Source organism: Littorina saxatilis, linkage group LG13, assembly GCF_037325665.1.
Source record: "Littorina saxatilis isolate snail1 linkage group LG13, US_GU_Lsax_2.0, whole genome shotgun sequence".
NCBI classification, from domain to species: Eukaryota; Metazoa; Mollusca; class Gastropoda; order Littorinimorpha; family Littorinidae; genus Littorina; species Littorina saxatilis.
In genome coordinates this window covers 18,507,503-18,528,985 of record NC_090257.1, presented here as the reverse complement: position 1 = coordinate 18,528,985, position 21,483 = coordinate 18,507,503, and the positions used below count along the sequence as shown (strand labels likewise).

Here is a 21,483-nt window from a genome sequence, read left to right as displayed (position 1 = left end):
TTTTCGATGTGTCTGCACGACGGGCGAAGTGGTGCAGTGGTAAGACGTCGGTCTCCTAATCGGGAGGTCGTGAGTTCGAATCCCGGTCGCTGTCACCTGGTGGGTTAAGAGTGGAGATTTTTCCGATCTCCCGGGTCAACTTCTGTGCAGATCTGCTCGTGACTTAAGCCCCTTCGTGTGTACACGCAAGCACAAGACCAAGTGTGCACGGAAAAGATCCTGTAATCCATGTCGGAGTTTGGTGGGTTATGGAAACACGAAAATACCCAGCCTGCCTACCCAACGAAAGCGGAGTGAAGCTGACTTATGCTCTCAGAGTATAGTGTTGGGAACCCAAATGGGCAAACGAGCTCACACGTCACCAGAATTGTGTCACCAGAATTTCTGGTACACTGAAGAAGAAGAAGATGTGTCTGGGTGGGCTATTGTTGTTTTTACCTGCTAATCTGTGCCAATTTGTATTTAGTTTCTGTAACGCAATCGTCACCCGATAACTACTACATAAATGCTCATTGGACATTGAATGTGCCACATTCTCTATCAATACATTTTCTTATCATTTTAGGTTGAGGTGGCAAGGATACATTTCTCAATATGTTGCAATCTGTTGATTTGTGAGTTGCAGTGTTTGTAATTTTGTATTATGTACTGTTCACCCTGTTTATTTATGTACATGCTCTATTCTCTTATTACCCCCCGCGGGTTAGGGGGAAGAATTTACCCGATGCTCCCCAGCATGTCCTAAGAGGCGACTAACAGATTCTGTTTCTCCTTTTACCCTTGTTAAGTGTTTCTTGTATAGAATATAGTCAATGTTTGTAAAGATTTTAGTCAAGCAGTATGTAAGAAATGTTAAGTCCTTTGTTCTGGAAACTTGCATTCTCCCAGTAAGGTATTATAATTTGTACTACGTTGCAAGCCCCTGGAGCAATTTTTTGATTAGTGCTTTTGTGAACAAGAAACAATTAACAAGTGGCTCTATCCCATCTCCCCCCCTTTCCCCGTCGCGATATAACCTTCGTGGTTGAAAACGACGTGAAACACCAAATAAAGAAAGAAAGAAAGAAAGTATTCTCTTATTGTTTTTACCCTGCATAACCCTTTACCCCCCTCGCCCCATTTCAACTCACATTAATGCACGAAATTGACAAATCTATGTATACATATAACCTATGAACAAGATGAATACAATTTCTGTGTTTTTATTCATATTTGTTATTTTATTTTATTTATAGTTGTGGTTTTTGGAGTGTTTTTTTGGCCTAATTTTTTCCAGTTTGGAAATAACACAGGAATAAACTAACTGGTGACAAAGTTCAACAACACAATGCATTCTTCTTCTTCTTCTTCTTCTGCGTTCGTGGGCTGAAACTCCCACGTACACTCGTGGTTTTTTTGCACGAGTGGAATTTTACGTGTATGACCGTTTTTTACCCTGCCATTTAGGCAGCCATACGCCGCTTTCGGAGGAAGCATGCTGGGTATTTTCGTGTTTCTATAACCCACCGAACTCTGACATGGATTACAGGATCTTTTTCGTGCGCACTTGGTCTTGTGCTTGCGTGTACACACGGGGGTGTTCGGACACCGAGGTGGGGACGAACTCACGCTGACAGCGGCCAACTGGATACAAATCCAGCGCGCTACCGACTGAGCTACATCCCCGCCCACAATGCATTCAAATCACTGTATTCTCTCCAATCACCTGCCCCCTTTTCTCTTCTTCTTCAACCCTACTTTCACCTTCCTAAATTGTAAAAAAAAAAATCTGAGTGTGAACAACTGGAACAAAATCCTTTCCCTTTTTTAAGCTATTGGTTTAAGCTTCCAGAATTACACAAAAACTATGGGAACGCAATGCTTGGCAGTTTCAATTTTGCAGATTAGCCGCTGGAAACAACTGATCAAATGTCGTCTGCCGGTGTCCCTGAGAAAATAACACCACTTTTACATTCATTTGAGGACAAAGTAGAGATAGGGGGCTTGGAAATATCATGTGATGTTCCACTTCTAGCCGGGTCGAAGTGACATTTTGTGACCTGTCTGCACAAAAGAGAGGTAGACTTTGCTCTGTGTGTGTGTGTGTGTCTGTGTGTGTGTGTGCATGCGTGTCAGTGAGTGTGCCTGCTTGTGTGTATGTGTGTGTGTGTGCATATGCGCATGTTCGTGCATGCATGCAAGTTCATTCATGCGTGCCTGTGTGTGTGTGTGTGTGTGTATCACTGTGTGTGTGTGTGTGTGTGTGTGTGACTGTGTATGTGGGTGCAAGTGTGTGTGTGACCGGGTCAGTGGGGGGAATTGAATGTGGGGGGCTGAGGGTGTGGGGAGGTAGTGCATGTGTGTGTGGGCATTGTGGTGGCGTGTTTGTGTCTTTTTGCATGTGTGCATACGCAAGTACAAATCCTGTTTGCTGGCACCTTTGTGTTCATGAATGTGTGTATGTCTCTGAGCTTGAATGTGTGTATGTCTCTGAGCTTGAATGTGTGTATGTCTCTGAGCTTGAATGTGCATTATCTTGCTAGATTACCTCTACATACATGTAAGTGAATGTACATGCATGTTTGTGAATGTGTGTCGAGTGGGGTGGGGTGAGGGGATAATTCTCAACCCTGATATATTTATATATAGGTGGGATTTGGGTTCAGGGGGAGGGATTTAAAGACATAAACACATACCTAAACACACACAAAATCCAGCCAAACCTTTTATGCACAATTCATCAACTGGCAAATAATGACATCATGGGGAGGTGAGACAGTTTACTGCACAAAAAGGATGCAAGAAATCTGCATTTACATTCAGTAAAGTTATAGGATGACATTCAGATAGCAGGCAGGTGGTATACACATCAACAAAGATTACTGCTTGGCTGAACCAGATATACCCTAGATTTAACATCAACAAAACAGAGTTTCGGAGACAAAAAAGATGATAGCTTGGAAAGGAGGGAAAGAGCGAGAGAGACAGAGAGACAGACAGACAGAGAGAGACAGAGACAGACAGACAGACAGACAGAGACAGACTAGACACAGAGAGAGACACAGAGAGAGAGACAATTAGAGAGAGGGACACACACACATGCCCAAATACACACATACATGCATGCAAACACATACGGGTTATTCTCCAAAGCTGAGTACCAGGGGAAACCATGTTATGAAGTTGACACTTTTACTTAACTGGGACATTGTAACCATACAAACTGATTTCAATAATAAATACTGGTTCCATATTTATCCTTAGCCTGCAGAGAAAGAATTAGAAGGGTTTTCAAAGTACGTCAACTTGTCAACTTCGTAACATGGAAACCAAAAGTTGTGACATGGATTTGAACACTAACAATAAAAAATAAAAAAATTATATATATAATACTATGTTTTTTGTTGCATGTCTGTATCATTATTTAACTTGAGTATTACTAACAAAAAAAGCAAAGAGAATACATTCTAGTTGCCATTCAATATAATCATTTAAAGGACAGAATGCATGTCACAAAATGGTACACAGCTGTGGAGAATAACCCATATACATGAAGGCAGACACTTTCATGTGTATACAATGTTGAACATAAGCCATAGTGACAGACAGACAGACCGACCGACCGACAGACAGACAGACAGACAGACAGACAGACAGACAGACAGACAGACAAACCCTCATCACACACATGAACAAGAAGGGCAAAGCCCATACGACTCACATGCTTGACCTTGACCTTTACATGACCTTGACCTTCAGGGTCAAGGTCAAATAACTAAACCTAGCAATGACATCATACACTAAGAACTGCTTTACACATATTTCCTACCAAAATACATGTGACCTTGACCCAAGGTCAAGGTAATCCAAGGTCATGCAACACAAAGCTGTTAATTCAAGACATAGGAAGTACAATGGTGCTTATTGGCTCTTTCTACCATGAGATATGGTCACTTTTAGTGGTTCACTACCTTATTTTGGTCACATTTCATAAGGGTCAAAGTGACCTTGACCATATGTGACCAAATGTGTCTCATGATGAAAGCATAACATGTGCCCCACATAATTTTTAAGTTTGAAACAGTTATCTTCCATAGTTCAGGGTCAAGGTCACTTCAAAATATGTATACAATCCAACTTTGAAGAGCTCCTGTGACCTTGACCTTGAAGCAAGGTAAACCAAACTGGTATCAAAAGATGGGGCTTACTTTGCCCCATATATCATATATAGGTGAGGTATTGAATCTCAAAAACTTCAGAGAAAATAAGAAAAATGTGAAAAATAGCTGTTTTTTAGACAACATTTATGGCCCCTGCGACCTTGACCTTGAAGCAAGGTCAAGATGCTATGTATGTTTTTTGGGGCCTTGTCATCATACACCATCTTGCCAAATTTGGTACTGATTTTTTTTTTTTTTTCTTTTTTTTTCTTCTTTGCGATTGTTAACTAGTATTCGTTTACTGCATTCACATAATGAGGCTTTTAATTTTTCAAATGTGTGTTATACTTGCATGCGTATGCATGGCATTCGCTCAATTTACACGGGTTGAGGGCTTTAAATTTTTTTTTTTTTTTCTTTTTACTGCCATACAAGTGCCACAGCAACGACACCAACATCAAGTGTCAATAAAGTCAAAACTCCTTCGCAAGTTTTCAGTTTTCTTCCTTTTTTTTTATTTTTTATTTTTTTTATTTTTTTTTATTCTCTAATAATATCATGCATGACCATATGTACAATATATAATAATTATAAGCAGGAGAGACAGTTTTCATCAATAATGGAAAAACCCAAAAGACAAAGGATGAGAAGAGTTCAGTAATAACATCTCTGCTCAAAAACCAAGATTCAGCTTCAATGTGGAGATGGAGGTTTATCGCCACAACAAGAAGATACAAAGTCTACAGAAGTAAAAAAAAATCTTCCAACCTGTGTAAATAAGCATGTAAACCACCACAGATTTTTTTAATTTTAAGTTTTTTGTTTTTTTCCTTTTTTTATTTATTTTTTTTATTATTATGAAACACGAAGTTTCATTTCATTTTCAAACATGAGTGTTAAATTTACGGGAGTACCGTATCTAAATTTGCTAATGCACATTTTAGCAATAAGAACTAAATGGTTAATGATATCTAGACATACGTTGCCTGCATTTTCAACACAAACAACCCCAAGTAGTACAGATTTTGCGTTAAGTTTAACACGTACACCAGTTTTATCTAGTATAGTGTTTTCGACGTGTTTCCATAAAGGCTTAACTTTACTACAATCATAGAAAAAATGTTCGATGTAGTCTCTTTCGTGTGTGCAGTATGGACAATATTCACTGTCAGACAGTCCCATTTTTTGTAGAAGAATGTTTGTGGGATAGATGTTGTGAACAATTTTCCAGTGCAATTCTCGTAGTCTTGACTCTTTTGTTGCGTTTTTTGCTATAGACCAGCATGTTTCATTGACGTCAAAATTAAATGTATTTTTCCAAAATAAAACAGAACAGGGAGTGGAATACTTCGTCTTTACAATAAATTGCCTAATCAGGTTTGCAGTCATATGGTTCGTACCGTTAAAGGTTAAATAGTGTTGTTCATTAATATCAGATGTCACAAACTCTGGGTTGTTTCTCAAGTATCTGGAGACAGCGGCTCTAACGACCAAGTATTCCAGATAGAGATTTGGCGAGGGCCCTAAAATTTCATTTACCATTTCAAATGGCATAATAGCATTGTTGTGCAACACATCATTCACATATGTAAACCCTTTCTGAGCCCATTTCTGATAATAAATAGCCTGATTCTGGTAGACTATACCACTATTATTCCAAAGACACGTTATTTTTAACGATCCATGCCATGGAGTTTTACTATAATCTAGCCATGTCGAGGCAACACGTTGCCAAAAAACAGACTTAATCTGATGAAAGCCTTTGAATTTTTTTGTTCCCATAGTAGTACTAAAACAAGCTAAGTTCCTTCCAAAAGATTGAAAAGTTCCTCTTGGTATCCATGTCCACGTGCCATTCACATCCTTACTCGACAGTTTAATAAACCATTGACACAGGAATGAGTCTTGCATCACCTTGATATCTATCATATTTACCCCGCCCTGGTCTGTGTTACTGTTGACTACTACCCTTTTCACCTTTTCAAATGCTTTCTTATTACAGTCCCGTTTCCTCCACAAAAACCTATACAGTAGAGTGTTGATTTCTTTCAGCACCTTATCTGGCAAGCAGATGGACTGTAACACATACACAAACTGTGATAACAAAAAACTCTTAATTACGCAGATTTTTCCGAGAATACCCAGATTTCGTTTTTCCCAGTTTAGAATTATTCTTTTAACTTTAGCGATTTTTTCTTGCCAGTTCATCTCAATTTCGGGTGCGCTTTTAGCGTTTGAGAAGTAAATTCCTAAGATTTTTATCTGGTTTACACGTTTAAAGCCAAAATCATCCATGTTTTCATTTCTTTTGGAACCAATCAACATCATTTCGGACTTGTGCATGTTTAACTTAAGACATGATATTAAAGTAAATTGCTCCAGTATTTCTAAAACACAGTTAATGTCTTCTTCGTCTCTTAGAAACATGGTGATGTCATCAGCATATAACAATACTTTTAATATGTTGTCTGCTACGTTTAGCCCTTTTAGCTCTACACTCTGTCTAAAACGAATCGCTAGAAGTTCTACACCGATCACGAAGGCCAGAGGTGAGAAAGGACACCCCTGACGAATCCCGGAATTCACTTCAAAGTCTTCGGAAAGCCACCCGTTATAGCCAATACAACTTCTTGTATTAGCAAAAAGAACTTGGACCCACTGAACAAAGTCTAGACCGAAGCCTAGCCTTCTAAAGGCACTAAGCATGTATTTTTTGGAAATAGAGTCAAAAGCAGCCTGAAAATCGAGTGCTAATAGTACACCAGGTTTTTCTTTAAGTCTGAAATATTCAATTACATCATCAATTGTTCTTATATGAGTACTAACGTTCCGACCTTTTATATAACCCGACTGGTCCTCGTGTACAACGCTATCTATAACAGTACATAGTCGATTCGCTAAACATTTTGCTAACACTTTGTAATCTGCATTTGTCAGTGAAATTGGCCTCCAGTTTGAGAGTTTGTCTTTCGGGAGGTTTTTCCCTTTATGAATAAGGGTTAACACAGCCGCCGTTTGTGAGTGCGACAAGTGACCGTTTTGAAACGACGCATTATAGGAGTGAACAACAAGGCCCTTTAGCTTGACCCAGAAAAATTTCAGAAATTCAGTTGTAAGACCGTCAGTGCCAGGAGATGAGTCGTTATTTAACTTACTTAGCGCCCTAGAGGCCTCTTCAACACTTATTTCACCTTCACAAACTTTCTTCTCCTCCTCTGTCAGACGAGGGGTTTCACAATTTTGCAAAAAAGAATCTGTATCGTTATCAATGTTGATGCTATTGTCACTGTACGCATATTTGTTTTCAAAGTAGTGTTTTTGAGCCTGCAGTATGTCAAACTGATCGACTAATACATCGCCATTATCAAGCTTGATGCTGGGAAACAATTTTGCACTGGCTCGAGATTTTTCAAGGTTTAAAAAGTACTTTGTATTTTTTTCCCCTTCATCAATCCATTTCATTCTAGATCGTGTTTGGGCACTTTTTAAGCGTTCATGCTCAAAGACTTCCAGTTGAAACTTCAGTGCTAATTTGGTACTGATAGACTGAATAGTGTCCAAGAAATATCCAACGTCAAAGTTTTCCGGACGGCCGGACGGACGGGGGGGACGGACGGACGGACGACTCGGGTGAGTACATAGACTCACTTTTGCTTCGCATGTGAGTCAAAAAGCATGCAAATCACCAAAATGAAGCTCTTTCTTCCTGAGTTAAAAATCAAGAAAGGTAAGTTACAGATGTAATGGAACGCATAATCATGGACAAAACAAAACATTCACTGTCTTTCAACTGGACAGACAAACGAGTGAAAAAAAATAATGAACAGAAAAAAAATTAACTTGTCTCTTCCATCTCAAGCTGCCAAGAGAACGCTAGCAGTCAATCTGTTTCAAATTGTTTTTATATTATTATTCTACAACTAAGTTTTAGCAGCCAACCATGACACGGGGTAAGACAAACAAGACACTGAGGCAATAGGAGGTGCTAGAAAGGTTCTGTACGCTAAAAAAAGCAAAGGGGTAATTGAGAAGGACAGAAAGATTGAGAACACCATGACAGACACGGCAGCTGCACTCGGAGAATTCTGTGACTCACGGCTTAACGATTCCATTTTTATTCCGCCGCTCTCACTTTTATTCAACGCATTTTATCAGCGCCTGCTATTTTTCTATTTCATTTTTGTTTTCCTCGAAAAATGTATAGAAAACAACATTCCATGTTTGTTTTGCTTTCTGCATTCTGTGCCAAGGTAAACACTTTAAATTCTAAAAATGATTTACGTCTCATTTCTGTCATCCGCCTCCTTCAAACGCCACATCAGAATAAATGGAAATGTGTTTTTGTCCCTATTCCTGCCACACGGGCAGCCATATAATGCCTCCTTCCTGGGACTGCTCCTGGGTCAATTTGTATGTACTCTTATCACTAGCTATCAGGTCTATGCTTGCATGTCAGGAAGTCTTTAAAATGCACAAGATCTTGCAGCATCTGACAGTGGTTAAGTATAAAAAAAACCAAGTCGCGTAAGGCGAAAATACAACATTTAGTCAAGCTCAGTCGAACTCACAGAATGAAACTGAACGCAATGCAACGCAGCAAGACCGTATACTCGTAGCATCGTCAGTCCACCGCGCACGGCAAAGGCAGTGAAATTGACAGGAAGAGCGGGGTAGTACTTGCGCTGAGAAGGATAGCACGCTTTTCTGTACCTCTCTTTGTTTTAACTTTCTGAGCGTGTTTTTAATCCAAACATATCATATCTATATGTTTTTGGAATCAGGAACCGACAAGGAATAAGATGAAAGTGTTTTTAAATTGATTTCAAAAATGTAATTTTGATAATAATTTTTATATATTTAATTTTGAGAGCTTGTTTTTAATCCGAATATAACATATTTATATGTTTTTGGAATCAGCAAATGATGGAGAATAAGATGAACGTAAATTTGGATCGTTTTAGAAAAAAAATAATTTTTTTTACAATTTTCAGATTTTTAATGACCAAACTCACTCATTATTTTTTAAGCCACCAAGCTGAAATGCAATACCGAAGTCCGGGCTTCGTCGAAGACTACTTGATCAAAATTTCAACCAATTTGGTTGAAAAATGAGAGCGTGACAGTGCCGCCTCAACTTTCACGAAAAGCCGGATATGATGTCATCAAAGACATTTATCAAAAAAAGAAAAAAAACGTTCGGAGATATCATACCCAGGAACTCTCATGTCAAATTTCATAAAGATCGGTCCAGTAGTTTAGTCTGAATCGCTCTACACACACACACAGACACACAGACACACACACACACACACGCACACACACATATACACCACGACCCTCGTCTCGATTCCCCCTCTACGTTAAAACATTTAGTCAAAACTTGACTAAATGTAAAAAGACGAAGAAAAAAAGAAAGTCAAACAACAATAAAAACAGTAATTTTAATGACAACAAAATGCAAAGTTGCAAAAAAAAGAATTCTGTACTCACTGATACAAGGACAGCACAATAATAAGAATGTTCGCTTATTGGTATTATTGTGCTGTCCTTGTATCGGTGAGTACACAATTCTTTTGTTTTCCAACTTTGTTCATCTCACCACAGTCACTTTGTTGTTTAGATAACAAAATGCAAAGTAGTAACTTGACACCACACAAACACAAACAGAAAAAAGATAACAACGGCACAAAAGCGATGAAATGACAAAGGCGGCAGCTATGACTCAGCGCCTACTGTCTTACTCATCGCAGCAGTCGATATCGCTGCAGGAGTGCTGCGCAGCAACACTGTATGCGCTCTATGGCATTAAGCGGCGCTTAATTCTCCCCTCAAAGGTGGGCCCTCAAAAAGGTGCGTCAAGCATGCACACATTAAAACTCAGCCACAAAGATCAACACGCCATGATTCAAGGGTCACATGTTGTGCGCTTCTCTTTTCAATCCCACTGCAAAGATGTTAGGAGTAGTGTATGCAGTCTGTGGAAAAAGCCACAAAGAGCTTTTTGTGGGTCAAGGGAGGGAACTACGCAATGGACTTCGCAAAGATGGAACAGAGATGGTACCAGAATTTGTCTCCCCTGAAAATGATTATCAGCTGGAACAAAATGCGACCTACCAGATTTGTTCTTACATGTCCCACATCGTTTTTAAGTAAAGTTGCCCTAAGTTTTACTTTGAGTAAGCATTACCTTTGCAATTTATCCTTGATATCAGGATCAGGGTCATCATATCACTGAAACATGAATTACTGACAGCTGGCATCAGCTCAACCTTAAGTACGCTGTGTTCCTATTAATTCCTTCACACCAATCACTACACTGGCATTCAGCTCTCATCATTTCCACAAACCCAATTAATATCAGACCTGGGTACCCCTGTTTTGCACTTCGAGTATTCTCAAACAAACTTGGTGTATTTTCAGAAAAATTAGCGTACTCCAGCGTTTGAACATCCATGATTAAAACATGCATCACGCGCGTCCGCCACACCGTTAACTAAGTTTACCTATACATTTAAAACAAATGCTTTTTTCAATGTTTACTGACAAAAACTGTATATAATCATGTGACAAAATACTGGATCGGCTTCGGGATGGGCGTGTGAAGAAAAGTTGTCTAGGAATTTTTCTCGTCGTATTTTTTTCCCACTGACCGTACTGATCGTATTCTCGACAATCATGCGTACAAAATACGGCAAAATCGTATGGGTTCCCAGGTCTGTAATAGATTAACCTCGTACTTAAATATTTGCAAATTTTCATGTACACCCTTGTGTTAAAGTCATTTTAAATACTCCTCAACGACCAGAACACATCAGAAACATTACATTGTAGACCAGATTCTTCCACTGTTATGCACAGAAAAGCAACTGTTCACCGATTTTCAGGCTGAGATTCGTCATTTTCGCTTTCTGGGAATATAGACAGAGGTCACTGTGACTCCATAAGCAGCCAGCATAGAATACGTACTCGCTCAGCGTACGTGTTGTATAATTATATTCTATGGGAAGTCATAAAAGGTAATGACGACGCTCTGACACACCCTATACTTTTTCCTATAATTTATTTTCCTTGATGGAGAAATCACAGACAGAATTACTCATCCGTGACAGGTTGTCATGACCTTTCAGGTCTACTCATTCTGTCAATGACTCACGCGCGCACTGCTGACACACACTGGTGAGCAAATCCGACGCGGGAGGTGCGGCCAGACTTCTTCAGGCTAGCACAGGACGCATCAATGAAGCAAAAGGAATGAAAGATACACTGTCCGCTAACACAGGTGCTTGTATTCATCAAAACTTGAGTACCATCTTGCCGAGTCGGCTAAATGATCATGGTGCTGTGCAGACAATTACACATGTGGTGTGTGTTTGAATTTCATGCCTTTCTTTTGTCAGCGCCAAAAAGACGAAATTCCACAATATTGAAAGAGTACTGCCTTCCATAAGAAGCTTTGAATATTAAACAGTCATTTTATTCCAGTTTCAAAATCTGTCTAAAAAAATGTGTGCTGAACACTGGATGTGTCCCCCCCCCCCCCCCCCTCTCCCCCCCCCCCCCCCCCCCCCAAGACCTCTTTCTTTCTTTATTTGGTGTTTAACGTCGTTTTCAACCGTTCAAGGTTATATCGCGACGGGGAAAGGGGGGAGATGGGATAGAGCCACTTGTTAATTGTTTCTTGTTCACAAAAGCACTAATCAAAAAATTGCTCCAGGGGCTTGCAACTAGTACAATATATGACCTTACTGGGAGAATGCAAGTTTCCAGTACAAAGGACTTAACATTTCTTACATACTGCTTGACTAAAATCTTTACAAACATTGACTATATTCTATACAAGAAACACTTAACAAGGGTAAAAGGAGAAACAGAATCCGTTAGTCGCCTCTTACGACATGCTGGGGAGCATCGGGTAAATTCTTCCCCCTAACCCGCGGGGGGACTTCCAGACCTCAACATCTGAGATAATCAGGTCTTAAAAAGAATGAACAGAATATCTGAAACCAGTTAAGGTTTTGAAAACATGGGGAAGTCTTTAATTGGGCGGGGAATGGGGGGGGGGGGTGGTCTTAAAAGGGGGTTCCACTGTATCACTTAAGATTTAAGAAGAAGACTCTTGGTTCTGTGTGGACAGTATCCTTTTAAAGGAAACTCAAAGACCTTTAACACTTTCTACCCCACCTTTGTTGACCAAGTTTTTTTTAGCCGAGACCAGCTGTGTTGCAGCAGGTCACTTGGAATTGTAGTAACTGTGTATCAACATGCTGGAATGCAGGCGTTAGATCGATGTTACAGGAAGCGACTGAAGCTAACAGTCTGAGCGGATATATCCGTACCTGGTCAGAGAGAGCCATATGAGTGGGTACGGATATATCCGTACCTGGGAGACGATGAGTTAAAGAGGGAAAAAGATGAGATAAAATGAGTAGAGAACAGGCAGGTTGTCAGCTGTGCTAAATGGGTTTCAGGATTCCTACAGCATTTTTCCTCTAACATTTAAACACTTTTTATGAGGACCTTTAAGAAGTGTAAGTGAGTAAAGCCCCTTAAATTAAAAATTTTAGTAATAAATTTTCATTTGATTAATATACTTACCCAACTCACATATAGCAATTAACCCATAGTTCAGTGCTGATACCGCTGTACGCGTCCCCTTAGCAACAAGGAAGACGCCTCTAAAAAAGAGTGACCGAGACCCGTAAGGGTATCCAGGCCAGCCCGTAAGGGAGGCTGCCTTCCATATGCGCGCGCATATGCCGCCATCTTGTCATTCTACACGAAGCCCAACTCACTACTTTTTTAGACCCCCATACCCCCACAGCGGGGAGGCGGGAGGGAATAAACGATGTGAGTTGGGTAAGTATATTAATCAAATGAAAATTTATTACTAAAATTTTTAATTAAATTACATATCTTACCCAACTCACATATAGCAGATTGCTACTATAGGAGGAGGGTACTTACCAACTTAAGACCGCAGGACCTGCCCTGCAGCCACGAGAGCCGGCAAAGCCGCACTGCCATCTTGCCGCCTTGCAGCAATGTCTCTCAAATAAAAATTGATGAACACGTCCTCAGATTTCCAATAAGCCGCCGCCAGGACCTCTGATAGGCGCCCTGAGCGAAGCACGGCCACAGAAGACGCCCAAGCCCTCGCTTCGTGCGTCCTGGCTGACGTAAGAGGAAGCACCGCCCTGACCTCGCCAGACTGGCGTTGCCACCATCCATACGCTTGCTTAATGGTCAGTGAAACCCATTTAGTCAAGGTGACCTTCGAGATATCCTTCGCTCGCACAGTGTTGAGGGATATAAACAATAATTTCTGAGTTTCCGAGCGAATCGGCGAAGACCTAGACAGGTAGCTGCTTAACGCCCTGACAGGACAATTTGACAGATCGGGGTCTCCAGGAGCGAGTATATCGCTCAAGGGTGGAATACGAATGCAAGGCGAAGCCTGACCGGGCTTTTGATTTTTAGCGAGAAAATTAGACGTAAATCTCAAAGAGTAGGAGCCATCCCTCTCCAGGGAAATATCTTTAGCGAGACCAGAAAGTGCGTGCACCTCGCTACCCCTCCTAGCCGTGGCAAGCAAGACCAAAAACAGAGTTTTTCTCGTCAAATTAGGTAAACTAGCCAACCGGAGAGGCTCAAAGTCCTCCGATGCAAGGAAACGGAGAACCACAAACAGATCCCAGGCAGGGAGCTGTGATCTTGAGAGAGCTGCGTCAAGGGCAGCTCCCTTAAGCACGCTTGAAATGACACCGTCAAGATTGATCTTGCGACCGAGCTGTCTAAGAGTGGAAGAAATCGCAGACCTTCTAACTCGCAGTGAAGAAGGAGAGACCCCCCTACTAGCCAACCAAGAGAGGTGGTTGGCTACCTCCATGGACCTTGGGGAAAGATGTTGAACCTTATTCTCAGAGCACCACTTGGCCCATGCAGCCCAATGAGAAGAGTAAACGGAGCTAGTTGAGTCTCTGTGTGCTTTCTGTACCAGTTTCAAAGTTGTGGCCGAGGCCCCGGCACGACGCAGAGCGATTCTGACAGAATCCAGCCGTGAAGCTGCAACGCTTGCGGATTCTCGTGCGGGACCCCTGACCTGGGCTGTAACAGGTCGCCCCTTCGAACGCCTAGAGGAATGGGTGGGCGCACTGCCAGCCGCAGAAGGTCCGGATACCAGTGCTGGCTGGGCCAAAGAGGAGCAACCAGCACCAGCGCTGGCTTTTCCAGATCCACTTTTCTTACTACCTTCCCTAGCAGGCAAAACGGAGGAAAAGCGTAAGCCTGCAGATTTGACCAATCCAGATCCAACGCGTTCACCGCCCACGCCAGAGGGTCCGGGAACGGTGAGACGAAAAGGGGAAGCCTGGTGGAGAATCTCGTTGCAAACAGATCTATGCAAGGCTTGTCTACTTGAACCCAAAGGCGGTCCAACGCCTGGTGGGAGAGGGTCCACTCTGAGTGCAGAACCTTGTCCCCCCGACTGAGGGCATCCGCCAAAACATTGAGCGTGCCCTTCAGGTACTTCGCTGAGAGAAGTATGTTGTGCGAGCTGCACCAAACCAACAGACGGCAAGCGCTCTCCGACAGCTTCTGCGAGCGTGTGCCCCCCTGCCGATTTATGTAAGCGGCCACAGTCGTATTGTCCGTGTGGACTTGAACATGACTGCCCCCCAGAAGCGGCAGGAAAGCCTGTAAACCCAGAGACACAGCCTCCAGCTCCAGCACGTTTATGTGCTGTGGAGCTAGGGAGAGATCCCACAGACCTGAGGCTGTCTGATCGGCCAGATGAGCACCCCAGCCTGTCATGGATGCATCTGTAACAAGAATGTTTTCCGGCGCCGGAGGAACGATCGGAACACCCTGAGAGACCCAGGGGAGCAGCCAAACACTTGTAGTGTTGCTGAACCAACTCCCCAGTCCTATGCGAACATTCCAGCCCTGAGAGGCTTGGTCCCACTGCCTCCTCAAAGCCGCCTGAAACGGCCTCTTGTGGACCCTGCCTAGAGGCACAAGGGGAGCCATCGATTCCATCTGCCCCAGTAGGGAGGACAACTCCCGGGCCGTGGACACACTCTTTCCTTTCAACGAGCGAACCAAGTTCTGAAGCTTGTCCACCCTCTTTTGAGAGGGACGGACTAACCACTCCACCGTATCGAAATCCATGCCCAGGTAAGTGAAGCGTTGGGATGGTTCTAACTCTGACTTCCCTAGATTGACTGTAAAGCCCAGCTGAGCCGCCAGGTCGAGAACCCTCGCAGTCTGAGTTCTGCACATGTACTGGTCCTGATGCAGATTCAACCAATCGTCTAAATACGCCCGTAGGCGTACCCCCTCTTGTCTGACAAGGGAGCAAAGCTGGCGAACGACCAGCGTGAAGATCCAGGGGGCCAGGGAAAGCCCGAAGGGGAGTGCCCGAAATTGAAACACTTTCTCGCCCCACAGAAAGCGCAGCCATTTCCTGTCTTGAACATGCATGAGCACATGAAAATATGCGTCGGTGAGATCCACCGACGTGGCCCAATCTCCCGGACGCAGAGCTTCCCTTACAGAGAGAGGAGTCTCCATGACAAACTTGACTACCCGTAGGTATTTGTTCAGGGTGGACAGGTCCAAAACAGGCCTCCATGCCCCTGAGGCTTTGGGCACCACGAACAGCCTGCCGTAAAAGCCGAGGGACTCTCGATCTCGAACTTCCTCTATCGCACCCTTCAGGAGTAGGGAAGCCACCTCCGCATGAACGGCTGACTTGGCTTCCGGGTCCACGGGATATCTGAAAGGCGGAGGTATCCTGGACAGAGGTGCCTTCCCCTCTGCCCAGAGGAGACGGAATCCCGAACGCACTATTCCCAAAATCCACCGGCTGGACACCAGGCGTGTCCAGGCGGCCAAGGCCCTGGAGGGGCCACCCGCCGCCACCACGGCGGGGGTTACTGGGAATAGTGGCTCGGGAGACCCTCATTGGGGGTGAGGCTTGTGCCCCGACCCCCGAGAACCCCCAAAGGAGCCTCTCTTCTGGTAAGGCGCGCCTCGCCCCCTACCCCGAAAAGAGGTGGACTGATTTTGCATCTTGCCCCCCCCAGACGAAGAAGGCTGAGCCTTACTCTGGGAGGTAGGCTTGCTCTGAACCTTCTGAAAGCCGTGGTGAGCAATCCTTGCAATAGCCAGATCCCTAGCGTCCTGGGTTTCCTTCTGCAAAGCGTCCAAAGAGGAAGTACCCAGCAGCGACCCTTCCGTAAACGGGGATACCTTAAGTCTGTCAATGGTACCCCTGTCTCGGATCTTTGAACCCGCCAAAAAGGCAGTTCTGCGGGAATGTACAGCATGCCCGTAAAGCCTGGCTGCCAAGCTCAATTGTTCCTGAGAGACCTTGGCAAGCGTCGCCAACAGAGTTGTCACATCCTCCTGGGAGGCGTCGTAACGGAACTCAAACGGGTCTAACGAAGAAGCGATAGACCTAGACAAAGAGCGTTGGAGAGAACTAGAGACGGAACCCAACTCGAGCAGAGATCTACCCGTCTCCTCCAAAGCCTGAAGAGCAGCCTCCGTGTAAGGGACTGTTCTATCCCTGGCATACCCGTCCTCCCGCAGAGAAAGCAGTTCCGGAGTCACCGGTAGAACTGATCTCGGCAAAGCGAAAGAGTCAAGTAGAGCGACGGGACGAACCGACAGTTTAGAGCTCTTTGAGAGCGCAGAACAAGGAACGTGTTGACCCGCTTTAGCCAACCAGGGGCCCACCACCTCCGGCGCCTCCCCATGCTGTGACAACAGCGGAAAGGCATCGGACATAGCTCGACCTTTCGCAAAAACCTTCGACATCTCGACCGCCACAGAGGGGGACTCCCGGAATCGGAACGAACTTTTCGGTTCCTTAGCACTCCTGAAATCCCCTAAGGCAGAAGGAGGATGGACAAACTGAGATTTGTTCACCGCCACCTCCTCCTCGAGATATTTCGAAGCCACTCCAGCCGCCAGAGCCACCGCATCTGGCAGCTGCCGTGGCAAAAAGAATCCAGCACCTTCAGCCTGAGAGGCGGCACCGTCATCCAGGTAGCCTTCGTGCCCTTCCGTGCACTCCGGAGACTGGTCCCCGTACTGACTAACAGAGTCAAGTCCAGAGCCAGCCATACTACCACCAACTTCCTGCCCCCTGGGCGGAAGCAGATGCCCTTCAACCTGACTACGGTCGGGAAGAATAGGAACATCTGTTCGCTTGTCAGGGCCCTTAGCACCCACTGACACCCCGACTAAGCGGTGGATATCAGCCGATGTTTCAGAACTTTCACCTGGGATGAGACCCGAGGCTACTCCCTCAAGACAACGCTCACGTGGAGTGCACATACCTTGTGAAGAAGAACGGACACCGGCCGGAGACCCCACGGGAGCCTGAGAGATCCCATCCTGAGACGCATGCACGTCCGCCCTCGTAACAGTAGCAGAGGGAGGCAAACGCACACTGGCCAGCGACGACGTACCCCCGACACCTGCCGGCAGCGCACGTATCTCCGCCTTAGTTGACGAAACTTCAGCCGCTAAGGCCGAAACCTGAGAGCTTAATGTCAAAAGCAAAGAAGCAAAATCCGCAGATGCAAGCCCAGAACCTACAGGCGAGACATCCCCTACAACATGCTTAACCCCGAGCAAGGGCTTCTCCGTAGGTTTAGCAGACGAACCGGAAACTCCGGGCACGCCAACAACAACATCACTACATTTTTTGGATTCTGAACCCGAAAGAGACACGGGCGTATCGCCGTGCGTTTTAGAACTTCTAGAACTTCTAGAACTTTTCTTAACAGGAGAGGGCGAAGCAGCTACATGTTTAGATGTTGACCTCTTCCCGTCCGCATTGTCGGCCATGATGAAAACAACTCACAAACAAATTTGGAAAAAATTTTGTAAGTCCGAAAACAAGCCAACAATGCCGCCAAAATTCAGGTAAAAAATGGAAAGATCTCACCTCAACAGCAAATGCGAAGTCCGGAGACAAGAAGACACCAAGGGGAACACAAACCAGGTCTGGAAGACCAAGCAAGTAGGCTGAAAACACAGCCGGAGCGTACCAAACACGACCAGCTCCACTGAGCGCTGAGAGTAGAATGACAAGATGGCGGCATATGCGCGCGCATATGGAAGGCAGCCTCCCTTACGGGCTGGCCTGGATACCCTTACGGGTCTCGGTCACTCTTTTTTAGAGGCGTCTTCCTTGTTGCTAAGGGGACGCGTACAGCGGTATCAGCACTGAACTATGGGTTAATTGCTATATGTGAGTTGGGTAAGATATGTAATTTAATTACCTACTCACTCTTTGAATGGGGTGCCTGCACTTTTGTTTTACATTGTACTGATAGCTTTTCTCACATTTCTAATAACTACTGTTATCAAAGGAGAACATGAATACTCAATTCCCAGCACTCAATCTTCCCCACACAAATGACAACACTTGACTTTCATCAGATATGCACACCATTTTACTTTAACTAAATGAGAGGAACGCAGAAAAAGGAGAATCGGTAAAGAATTGCCCCCCCAATATTAAAACATTAAACTAAAATAAGGATAGAAAGCTTAACACTCAACAGAGAAAGGCTGGCTCCATGAAAAATAAAGGCAATCACTCACCCCTTCGCTGTACTGCAGGAATCTCTTGTTGGTCTCTTTGCGTTCGAATCGTTTGAGGTATTTCTGCCTGAAGCCCAGCACGGTGTCCACGTGGGTTTTGTGTTTCACTGCCAGCTCCAGCGCCCTGTCACATAGAACAAATATTGCTATTTCATATGTTACGTGGATTTCCATTGGTCAATTGGGCAAAACTGAGCTCAGTGCAAAAGTGATATCGACGACATTTCCGTCGATATCAGTTTTGATATCGACGACCTCTTTATTGCTTCCCCACTTCAAAAACAAAAACACCTACATTTAAAAACAAACAAATATATATGAAAATGTAATGATCCCAGAATTTAGTTGAGCAAGTGATTAAAGACTTTTTGAAAGAAAAGACATTTTGAAATACTGAAAAGTACAGGAAAAGAGTGAACAAAAAGAAATAATAATCAGAGGGAGGGATATGGAACAGCCAAAACTGAGACAAATACTTTTGCAATTTCTTTACAGTAAATACAAAATGTCCAGAGAATTAGCAATATATCTAACATTGACTGACCTCCGGTCTCGATTTTGATATCACTGTCTCAACAGACCATAGCAGAAGATATCATCACACAGTCCGTCAATATTGGGTAGTATTGCCATGGTCAGGATAAGGATAAGGAAGATTTCATATATAGTCCTGTGAGATTACCCTCATGGACATTCGGGCTGCTTCTCTCTGGGGAAAGCGAGCTGCCATACAGTAGGGCCCTACCCATTTTTCATTTGTTTGCCCTGCATGCATGTATTCGTGTTTCCAATCCCTAAGACTTTTGCTGTGAACTTGGATTCTTTATCAAGCGCATGCCTGCACACAGGGGTGTTCGGACACTGAGGAGAGTCTGCACAAAGATGACCCTGGGAAATAAATCCTTCACCGAACCCAGGATTCAAACCCACACACAAGCCCACACACACACAAGCCCCCCCCACACACACACACACAAACACACACACACACACCTGTCCCAGTTGTAGAGCTGAACGTTGAGCATGATAGCGCGGAAGGTGAGCCCAGCCTGTATCAAGATGGACTCAGAGTCAGTGTAGTTGCCGCACAGTAGCGCCATCTCGGCGTTCCTCGCCTCCTTCACCGGGATATCCTTGATGTTGTTGATGAACTGAACCTTCTCCACCTGGCACACAAAGAGAAAGGATGTCAAGATTGAGCGTATTTCAAGATTGAGCGCATTTCAAGATTGAGCGTATTTCAAGATTGAGCGTATTTCAATATTTCACTACAGCAGTCCCTCTCATGAACGGACACCCTTGGGCCATAGCAAAACTGTCCGTACATTGCAGGTGTCCAGTCACGGGAGGGGTGACCACACCACCCCCTCCCCAATACACTCACGATCACACAGAGACACACAAACAACAGGATTGAGTCTATGCTAATCACTTCTTGTGGCTACTAAACAATAACAATAAACTCCTGATACTTCTTTGAACGTTCTGTAAAAATGATTTGTATGAAAAGTGTTGAAAAGAAGAGATAAAATAAATCCTCAAGGCAGTGAACACACTCACCATGCACTGACATACGAAAGCAGCCACACAAACACAGCACAGAGGAGCGTGTGCAGATGCTTTGCAAGAATAAGCTTGAAACCCAGTTTGAATAAATAGCAGCAGATAGAGCTGCATGTCATAATCATGTAATTTATTTTCTTCTTGTCTGGCTTTATTGACTGCATGCCGATCATGTGGCATGGCAGTGACTTTTCACTCTTCAGTCGGAAATACACTGTACATAACACAGCTCCCACTCTCCCTCACTAATGCCTACCCAAGCCGTGACAACTGATGCTTGGAAATTGTGTGGAAGAGTACACCTCTCTATTTCTCTCCAATGCTCTTCCTGCTGACATGCAGGGACACCGGACACCCCACAGAGTTTAGCCAGCTACCCCTCCACCCACCCCTCCCTCTCTCTCACTCCCTCCAGCCATGTACTGTTTGGGGCTGTGGCCAGAGAGGCCAGCTGCACTGTTCACTCAGAGCAAAACCAGTTGACTGTGTGGTAACTTTTGACAAAGCAAGACAACTGAAGGGTTCACAGATTAGGCAACCGACTCACTGGTCAAGGCTGAGGGGAAACAAGAGTATCTTGTCAATGAAAGAGGTTACACACAGACACACGATGCTGAGAACTGTGGCCGGTTTTTCACTCTCTTTCGCTCAGGACCTTCATCGACTGTGGTTTCGTCCAACAGACAAGAATAAAGAGCACAGTGCAGTTTCATGTTGTCATCTTCGCATGTACTCCACTCCTGACCAAAACTACCCCCCCCCCCCCCCCCTTCCTGATGGGTACACGTGCACTCAAGTTATCAGTGACTGTCATCACGCCATTGCGGCTGTGATCTTTGTACCAAGAGCCGGACTGCTCTGTTATCGATTTTGTTGTGGTGAAAATTTGACGATGGTCTGTCCGTACATTGGAGGTATGACCTGCTGTTGGGACCGAAAATGAGTGTCCGCGTCCAAATTTTGCAGGTGTCCGTTTAAGGGGGGGAAATATAGAAGGAAAACACTCCGTGCCGAGCAAATGTGTCCGTACATGTCAGGTGTCCGCTCACGCCGGGGGCCGTACATTGCAGGGACTGCTGTCTCATAGTTTTCTGCTGGCTGCTAAGACAAACTCCACAAATAACTCTGTCGAGTTTTCATAGCTTTTGGAAGAGTTGCTTTC

General features: G+C 44.2%; 1 protein-coding gene across 1 annotated transcript in view; it reads right to left on the bottom strand.

Annotated features, from left to right (window-relative positions):
- LOC138983790 (intraflagellar transport protein 80 homolog) overlaps window positions 1-21,483 on the bottom strand; it is a 57,745-nt gene that overhangs the window by 21,905 nt on the left and 14,357 nt on the right. Inside the window, exons 16-17 of the mRNA XM_070357117.1 lie at window positions 19,752-19,924; window positions 18,759-18,882 (exon numbers count right to left, since the gene is read on the bottom strand). Coding sequence (XP_070213218.1) covers window positions 18,759-18,882; window positions 19,752-19,924 — 297 coding nt within the window. The remainder of the gene's footprint in view (window positions 1-18,758; window positions 18,883-19,751; window positions 19,925-21,483) is intronic.